Source organism: Chenopodium quinoa, unplaced genomic scaffold (assembly GCF_001683475.1).
Source record: "Chenopodium quinoa cultivar QQ74 unplaced genomic scaffold, ASM168347v1, whole genome shotgun sequence".
NCBI lineage: Eukaryota > Viridiplantae > Streptophyta > Magnoliopsida > Caryophyllales > Amaranthaceae > Chenopodium > Chenopodium quinoa.
Genome location: NW_018742903.1, coordinates 656597 through 666593, shown reverse-complemented (window position 1 = coordinate 666593; position 9997 = coordinate 656597). Strand labels below are relative to the sequence as shown.

Genomic DNA, 9997 nt, shown 5'->3' with positions numbered 1-9997 from the left:
AGCATGGCTATCCTTGTTAAACTCATACTTGGGGGAGTATGGTTTAAATTCCTTCTTCTTTTTCTAGGACGGCTGTTCAGAGGAGTCGACCGCCCAAACTTCTTTTCTCTTTTTCTCTTCCCTATTGGCCGATTGTTTTGGCTGGCTTTCTCTTTTGTCAGACTTTTTGTGGTCCGACTGCTTTCCAACATTACAAAGGTCAGTCGCCTGAATGTAAGCGTCCGCCTCCATCATTGCTTCTTGGAGGGTGGTCACCCTCTTTCTGCAAGGTCGAATTTGAAGTTTGACCCGTCCTTCAGACCTTTGAAAAAGTTTGTATAGGCTACCTCATCATGTAGTCCTTGTATCTGAATTCTCATCAGATTGAACCTCTTGATGTAGAAGCACAATCCTTCCTTCTCTCCCTGCTGTACGGCCCCCAGATCAAGGGTGGTCTTCTTAGCAGGAATGTTCATTGCAAAATTTGAAGTGAACAAGTAGGCGAGGGTCTTAAAATTGTTGATACACCTGGCCGACAAGTTGCCAAACCATTGCTGGGCGACTCCTTTCAAAGTGGCCGGGAAACATTTGCACCATGTGGCATCATCCAACCCTTGGAGGTACATTAAGTTGGTGTATGTCATCATGTGATCTTCTGGGTTGGTAGTGCCATCATATGCCCCCTACCAACACATTTTTTACTTTGGTCGGCTGAGCAACCTCTATTATTTCCTTGGAGAAGGAGGATGGCTGTTCTCCAAGTTTGAGCAACCTAAGTTGCCAGTCCAAACGCTGGACATTCCTTGCCGCCTGTCCTCCAAAAAGAGTAGGCTGCATGAAGTATTGGGACTGCGGGAAGTATGGTTGAGGGACATACGGGGCCGCCTGATGCTTCTGGGAAGCAGAACGAGAGGAGGCTCCGGGCGTCTGGCTCTCATAGTTTGATCTTGAATACCTCAGGGAGGTATTGTGTGGGCTGTCCTGAAAATCAGACGTAGGCTGACTCTGACAGTCGATCACTCTTCTTCTGCTCAAGCAACATTCGAGCATCAGAAAATGTTCTCTTTGACCCATCCGGCTGAATATGACGAATGAGCTTTCTCTTCCTTGGTGAGGGAAAGCGATACTTAGTTAGGTCGATCACTGGCGCCCCCCTCTCCCTAGGCTTAGGGTAAGGGCTTGCCTCCCAATCCTTTATAAGCTTCTTCCTCCCAGATTGGGAGGGTCTTCTGGCCGACTGTTCCTTTGGTGGAACAGGCGTCCTCTTATTGATCAGCTTCTGGATCTTCCCTTTGAAGCTATTCATGAAGGTCATGAGTTCACCTCTAGTGATGGGAGCAGATCCCTCGGCCGCCTGTTGATGATCAAGCGGCTGGCCGACTGGTTTACTAGATCCAGCCAGGCAGTCCTCCCGTTCCCTCCTTTCGGTGGGATGGGTGCGTTGAGCTCTAAGGGTCCCGTCAGGGGCCGTGCGAGTCTCGACCTCGGTATCATTATCTGTATCCTGGTCAGTGTAGACCTGAGGGTCGTCCATAGGACGCTTGTCACTTAGAATCGGTACAGACTGTGATTCCATCTTAAAAGTACCCTCCCCAAAGACGGTGCCAAAATGTTTCGGGGTTTTTTGATGTCCTGCGGGAGAGTTACAGTTCCGGGACTGGGATCCTTGCGCCTGTACCTGCAAAACAACGGAAACTCCAGTTGGTGGGAGCTCCGCCTCCGACGATCAAGTTAGAACGTATTTGAGGAGTAAATAGTGCGGAAAGTAAGAGGTGATCTGGTTCCTCTAGGGGAGGAGTGATCAGAAAGTGCAAATAATTGCTAAGTCAGGTCTAGCAATCAGAAAGCACAGGTGTTTTGGTTTCTCTAGGTGTGAGTAATTATTTCTCTATATTTGAAAGTGGAGGCTTAATTACTGTATTTATAGCCTCGGGATGCATGCCCAATTTTAGATTTAGGTTAACCTAGGGCTGATTGGGCCTTTCTCGGAAACCGAGCCTTGATGGCCGTTCTCCAGGTGGGCAGACAGCAGGACACGTGGCGTGGCGCGATTGGTCCATGCTGGACTGTTTGTTGCTTGACACGTGTCGAGTCCTTGCTGGTCCATGTGGCGGACACATGGCAGGACCTGATTGGTTCAGGTGGCAGACAATGATTGGTTGGGGAAAAATCTCCTAATCATATATATATATATATATATATATATATATATATGTATGTATATAATTGTAATTAAATCATTAATTTAATTTTATTGTAAATTAGGTGCAGGAGATATAGGTTTCGAATGGTGGTAATTCCAAAAAAATTTGATTGATTTGTTAAATTAGCAGTTGAAATTCCGACAGAATTTCTGTTGGTATTATCCGTCAGAAATTCCTTCTGCTGCGACGTAAAAAAAATCCGTCGGCAAAATTGCGACGGATTCTCAGGTGGAAAATTCTGTCGTAAAGGCTATAGTTTCCGAGGGAAAATACATCCGTTGGAAAATTGCGACAGAAAACTACATCGTAAAATTTCGATGGATTTAAATTCCCTTGCAAAATACAGAAATTACAACGGAAAATTTCGTTAGAAACTTATTGGCTTACAACGGAATATTCCGTCGGAAGAGGTAAATTACAAAGGAATCCATTCCGTCGGAAAGTTGCAACGGATTCTCAATTACAGTCAAACCACGCACCGACAGATATAATTCCGTCAGAATTTGGTTTTCCAACGGAAAATCCCTCGGAAAATGGCGAATTTCCTACAAAACGTTTTGCGACATACCATTCCGACAGAATTTCGTCGGAAATCAACTTTCCGACTGATTTTTTTCCGTCGAAAAATGGTTTGTTTTCTAGTAGTGATTGGGAGGGTTATTGGGGATTGGTATCGTACCCTGTTCTTGAATATTTCCTTCATCTATAACAGCATCTTCATCCTTGTTATTTGATTGATTTTTGCCACCAAAATCCAGTTTATGATTTTTCATTTAGGTTTTTTATTTGAACGATGCAGTCGATCTTGTTCTTCATTTGTATTTTGGTTTAGAGCAAGGAATTCTTTTGTGGAGAGCATTTTCGAGAGAAATTCCGAGAGGGATATAAAACCATAAGTATTTAGAAGCTTAGAATATTTTTTTGATAACTAATATATTATGACGAGACTATGATTATTATGTAAATATTAAACATAAAAAAAGCATTCTGACCCACTTTGTGCAAGATGAACGAAATTTAAGGAATGTAAGATATATCACTAAATAAAATTCAAATTAAATCATATCATACATTCATACAAGTATTATTAAATTACAAAACGAAATACAATTAGGTAATGTTTGGATACAAGGATTTAATTTCAAATGCTTGATTTAAAATCTGGAATTTCAAATACTAACATTCAATTCCAAAATTTTTATTTTGGAAAAAATTGTGGAATTTCAATTTCAGAATTTAGTAGCTTAATAAAAAAAATAAAAAACTAAGTCATTAATAAAACCAAAAATTTAACCATATTGATATATGTTCTGATCCTAAATTGAATTTGTAGCAACATCAAAGTGAATTGCTTTATGTAAGTTGGAGAATATTTTGATCCTCTATATTTTACTCGATCTCCTTCAACTTTAATACTGTTCTTCATCATCGTTGCCGAGTTTGAAAATGAATGAGATGATAAATTAGAGAAAGCTCACAATCTGCTACAATGGAGGAGAGCGAGAGAAAGCTCCAAAGCACTTAAATGGAGAATTTAGGTTACGCTCAAATGAAGGAGAGAAAGCTCCAAAAACGATTAAATAGAGAGTTTAGAGTACCTACAATGGAGGAGTGAAAGCTTCATAGCCGCTTTAATGGAAATTTCAGAGTACGCTACAATGGAGGAGTGGAAGCACCAAAGCTGCTTCAATCGAGGAGTGAAAATCGAGGAAGTAGGTAAAATGATGAATGTGGAATTTGAAATAAAAGGTTAAATAAAGTCATTTCTAAATCAAGGTTGTAAAGAGGTTTAATAAGTATGTTGGAATTGGCTCAAATACAATTTCAAATTATTTGGATTCCCAAAAAAGAATTTGGGCCAAATCCATTATTTAAAATGAAATACCTATTTCCAAAGATGCCATTAAGGAATATATCCTCTATAACAATGATACAAATATAAGGAAAGAAAAAAGTACAGTAAAATTTATTGAACAGAAACATGTTTTAAACTTATGCATATAACGTTAAGCATTTGGTAAGGTTTAAAGCCCAAGAGCTTTTTTGATGTCTAAGGCAAAGTTGTAAACTTCATCGGAATCCGGCAATGAATTAGATACACTATGCCTCTCTTTACATCTTTTAGCCCATGCAACAATTTTGGGACAATTAGCCTCGATGCTAAAATTTCCGAATGTTTCCAATGTGTAAAACCAGCTTGTGATGGGAATGAATGCAACATCAATGTACCCAAACGTATCACCACCAAAAAACTTTTCATTTTTAAGCACCCCTTCTAATATCTTCAGGTTTTCAATGTATTCCTTTTTTATTTTTTCCTGCTCTTCACCTTTTGCCTTCCATAGGACTTTTGCTCCGTCATATATCTGCAAAATAAACATATTAACCTAATTGATATTGTTTAAGATATAAATACAAGTATATACAGTATTATACGGTCATACTGAGTATATGATCTAATGGTTCATACAAAAAAGCTACGGATTCAGCATGTAAATTACTAATTGTTATTGGATAAGAAATTAGTATATTAGCCAAATTAATATTTTTTAAAGTATGGTAAGATTTTTTTTTAAATTTTTGACATTTTCCAAACAATTTAAGATTCAATAACAACTATGTGTATTTGTTCCGTTATATTAGAATAAGTCAAGATAAATAAGTTTCGATATATTCAAATACTATAATTCACACAAAAAAATGTCAAATAATAGCGGACATACTTCTTCTATTTTTTAATATTTGCAACACTTTCCTAAAATGGAAATGTCACAATACTTCGAACAACCTCTCACCCTATTATAATAAAGTATATTAATTAAATCATACAAATCTCACTTTTTTTAAATACTGGGAAAAAGTGTGTTACAATTATTAAAAAACGGAGGAAGTATATAATAGATCATTGAGAGAGTGTTACCTTCTTGTCAATGAAATCAGCCCAAAATCTAGCTTGTGATCGTTGGTAAGGATCCTTCGGAAGCAAAGGACACAATTCAGGCCAAGCCTTGTCAATATACTCAAGAATCACAAGCGATTCACAAATGGGTTTACCATTATGGATCAAAACCGGAATTTTCTTATGAACCGGATTCATCTCAAGAAGCAAAGAACTTTTATTAACCAAATTTTGTGGTTGACAAACATACTCAACTCCCTTCTCTGCTAATGCAACTTTCACTCTCATTGCATATGAACTGCTCCAGAAATCAAGTAACACTACTTCTTCACCCGCCATTTTTTTTAATCTTAGAATTTTGTATAGGAAATTATTTGTTGTTATGGCTTTTTATATATAGAGGAGGGTTGATTGACTTGGTTCTAGAAGATGAGTGAAGTAATCACATGCGTCACTTAGTGCATGTTGCATACTTCGCATGTAATTTCAATAAATATAATAAAGTAATAAACTTTGGTTTTGTTTTGTGGTTTTTTTTATTATTATTATTATTATTTCTTATTAAAGAAGTCCTTCGTTTCTTGTCAAACAATTAGCTTGGTCATTAATATTTGTATAACACTACTATATTATAAAAATCACTTTTGCAAGTTGCCCTCACAAACTTGATAAGGATTGAGGAGTAATACCTTGGAAAGAGAAATGTTCGTATAACACCACGCACTTTATAAATCACTTTTACAAGTTGCTGCAAGTTTATAACTTTATCTCATTTTCTTTTTTCTCTCCTCTTACCTCACCCATCACCTATAAGGGCTTACAGTGTAATCAGCTGCTGCTGCAATTGGTTGGGTAATCACAAGGCAGGATAGCATGATAAGAGAAGGAAGCGAAATAGTTGCAGAAGGGAGTGCGCTACAGTGTGAACTCCTAACCATAACAAGAGGGATACAGGAGGGCATCCAGCACTCAACGCACATTGAGATAAGAACGGATATTAAGCTTAGTGTACAAATCCTTCGAAGCACAGCAGCAACACCAAAGGAACTCAAGAACCTTGCTTTGGATATTATCTCTTGTGTAATCAGCTTGAGTATGTTTGCTTGTGTTCAGTCCCTAGGAGAGTAGTGGCTAAGGCCCACAATCTGGCAGTTGCAGCCAGGAAGGGCCTTGGCTAATTAGTTGTCTTGTTTTCCATTTGCCAAAAAAAAAAAAAAAAAAAAAAAAAAAAAAAAAAAAAAAAAAAAAAAAAAAACCTATAAGGGCTTACAAGATGATATTGGCAAGACAATAAGGCGGTCTTCCCTACCTCCCTACCTTATTAGAAGTTTAACAAAATGCTTATTAATAGTGATATGCCAATTATATCCCTTAAATTGTCTCTTTACATATATACCTCCATTTATGCATGCATGCAAATCACATGTGTTACATTTTTTTTTGCCTTTTCTTCCCAACCTTTTGAAAATTTTTAGATAACTCTTATTAATAGTATTTGGACAATTATACCCTTTAAAACTAAAGCTGTGACATAAAATCAAATTGAAAGAGATTCCAGAACATGTCTAGCTATGTACGCGCATCGCACGTGTTTAGCCACTAGTATTTTTAGAATTTGTAACTCTAGAACCAATTGTTAGTGAAAAGGGAGCAAAAGAGATTTCATAAATCATATATGAAGTACAGAAAATTATATAGTGGTCTTTTGAAATATGAGTACCATAATGTTTTAATGATTATATAGTTCATAATTGACTACTTATTTTTCTCTAAGTAATTAATTACATTGCTTTATTGTATAAAATATTATTATCAATAGTTTTTTTAATTTATCTAAGTTTTAGTTTCATTTATGTAATTTTTTTTTTCTTATTTTATAGTTTCTCAAAAAATATAAGAATTATATTATATGTTCTATTAAAATTTTCAAAAATTGTATTTGCATTGTAGATATTAGAATATTAATGGTGTCCATTTTATAGTGTCAAAAAATGGATCTCTCATATTTTTTATTAGTGAAATAATATGATAATTATATTTCAAACAACCGTTGTAGAAACAGTCCATGAAGTACTCTGTATAATTAAAAGAAACAAAAAAAAAAAAAGAAAAAATAAATCTCATAGGTCCTTCCAACCTTCATAGAGTCTACTTTGTTTCCACGTTATTCATTAGTTATTGGGTTTTTGTTAAAAAGATATAAATATTTAACGGTGATTTCACCAAATGACATTGAGCTTTTTAAAAATTCATCAAATGCTATCACATTTTTCAAAATTCACCAAATGCTGTTGATTTTTGTAAAAATTCACCAAATACCATTAATGACAAACGGTGCTCGGTTAATGATGACATGTGTTATAATATGATTGGTTCTTTTAATAATTTATTTTAATAAATAAAAATATTTTTTCTCGATTTTCATGATAAAAATTGCTCGGGCAAGGTTTTTGGGGTCATTTTGACCCTTTAAGGATGCAAATTAAACTTGAAATTGGAAAAAAAATAACGTTAATGCCTCGTTTTGCATGTCGAAAAATATCTTGATTTGCGTGTTGTTATTTTAAAACCGTGAAAATTGCTCGGGTAAGGTTTTGGGGTTCATTTTAAACCTTTATAGAAACAAATTAAGCTTGGATTTGGCAAAAAAAAAAAAAAAAACCGTAATTACCTCGTTTTGCATGTCGAGTACTATCTCGATTTGCGTGTCGTTATTTTATAATCGGAAAAATTGCTCAGGTAAGGTTTTTGGGGTCCTTTTTCTCCTTTATGGATACAAATAAAGCTCGAAATTGGCAAAAAAAAAAAATGTAAATGCCCCATTTTGTATGTCGAAAAAATCTCGATTTGCATGTCGTGACTTTATAATTATGAAAATGGCTATTTCACTGAATGCCACTAAGCACTTTAATAATTCACCAAATGCCATCAACCTTTTCAAAATTCATCAAATGCCACTGACAAACAGCGCATTGACACCTTGTTCCATTAATGAGGTCTGTACGTTAGTTGTCCGTTATTGCAATTCTTATTTCATGAAATGCCATTAAGCAATTTAAATATTTCACCATATGCCATTACTTTTGTAAATTTTACATAATATACCTCTAAACATACACATTGTAACGGCTAGTTTGTTTGAACTTTTTTGAATTTTTTTGGGCAAATCTAGCCGTTGCACACAAAATGTTGTATAAATAGTACACTAAAACACACATAGCAGACCTTTTTGCATAATCATGAGCTTGATAGCAAACACATCCTCCTTAAAACATGAGTATGCATATGTCAAGGTTCCAAACAAATTTTGCAATTGTGGTAGAAAATATGCAATTAGATGCTCGGAGTCAACATCTAATCCACAAAGGCTATATTATAAGTTTGATTCATGTAATAGCTTCAAATGGTGCAAAGTTCAGATGCATGAAGAAGGTCAGAGTAGGGGAAGCTGTTATGTAAGGGATGGCTCAGGACAAAGTAATTTGTATGAAGAATTGAAACAATTGAAGAAGAAAATCAAGCAGCAGCAAAAAGTTCTTGATTGTATTATGAAATTAGGGGTACTGATGTGTGTAATAGTTGTGATTGTAATGATGAAGTGAACTATTGTAATTGCAATGAAATTTAATAAAGAGGGAAATTAAATCATATGCGCATTTAAATACACTATCATTATAGCATAGTATATAATAGCTTCCTGTTCAAATCATGTGCCAACAAAATTGCTTCCTGTTTAAATTACAAGGATAAGTCATAAAAAACTAGACAACACAGCACAACACACACTACACTATTAATGTTCAAAAAATACATGGATAAACTGGTTGTGCATTAAAAAGCTGAGTGGCTATGCATTCATGCTGCTCTCTTTTTTTCTTATTGGCTTAAGAGGAGGTGTTTGATGTGCTTGCTTCAGTTGTAGGGCTTTTTTTTTCCTTGATGCACAAGTCAACATGTTGTGCCCCAACTCATTGCATAAGCTGCACTTAACTGTTGAATTCCTCTTCCCTTTCCTTGCTTCATTTGGCCCTCTTCTTCTTTGCTTTTTTGGTCTCCTGCAGATCTTTTCACCAGTGGTGGTAGTATGTTAGGCAAGTTCAATGATGGCCATTGACTTGGGTCAGCATTGGGTGCATATGCTCTGCATAAGTTAGCTTGTATGCCTTCCCTTTGAAACAAGGGGATACCAAAGTCTGCAGGTTGTAGCCTCTGGTGGTAAATCACCCTTAGTACATGTTTGTATGGGATTCCTGAATGTGGCCACTTCCCACAACAACAAGTGCTAGTGTTCAGCTTGATAGGAAAATGCACATGTTAGTCTCTCACCTCAAACTCATCACCACCACATGGGAATGCATAGCACAACCTAGACTCATCTGATCTTCTTTGTAGAATCTTAGCTGCATTTTCAGTCAGCTCCATATCCCCCATCCCTATAGCTTTGTCAAACCTTGAGCCAATCCTCTTCATGCCCCACCGCCTTATAGCAAAACAATAGCATGCACAAAAATTGTAAAACAAAAGAATACAGGGCACTTGTGTTAATGCAAGTATTTACAACATTTAATGGGTGGCACTGAATACCTTCAAGTAGTTTCAAAGCAGGTAGATCTCTATAGGGCTTTGTGCATGAGTTGAAATGGTCTACAAAATTTGTTATGTTATGATCACAACAGTGTGCAGGATCAAACTTATGTCTTGACCAGATCTCAGTGCAGCTCTCTAAGTATGCAACAACCTTAGGATTGTACTCATGTATCTTCTGCATTGCTTTATTTAATACATACTCGTTGTATGCATCAACTGCTATCCATAAAAGCGTATGAAAGGCTGAACCACCGAATCCATTGGTCTTGCAGTTCATGTACAAGTTCTAGAAACATACTCTTCTAGTTGCTGTGGGGAATTTTTCATG

At 36.1% G+C, this 9997-nt stretch overlaps 1 protein-coding gene across 1 annotated transcript; it reads right to left on the bottom strand.

Moving 5' to 3' along the window:
* Positions 1–3951: 3951 nt before the first annotated feature.
* Positions 3952–5442, bottom strand: LOC110727188 (probable glutathione S-transferase parA). Its single transcript, XM_021906745.1, has 2 exons — positions 5104–5442; positions 3952–4549 (listed from the first exon to the last, which is right to left on the bottom strand). The coding sequence occupies exons 1-2, from the start codon at positions 5419–5421 to the stop codon at positions 4208–4210; spliced, it is 660 nt and encodes a 219-aa protein (XP_021762437.1). The 5' UTR covers positions 5422–5442; the 3' UTR covers positions 3952–4207.
* Between the last annotated feature and the right edge of the window lie 4555 nt (positions 5443–9997).

Excerpts from the sequence above, each read along its gene's own strand:
- LOC110727188 (XM_021906745.1), bottom strand. The coding sequence starts at position 5,421 with ATGGCGGGTGAAGAAGTAGTGTTACTTGATTTCTGGAGCAGTTCATAT. Across the intron at positions 4,550-5,103 it reads CTGATTTCATTGACAAGAAG|ATATATGACGGAGCAAAAGT; the intron begins GTAACACTCTCT and ends TTTATTTTGCAG.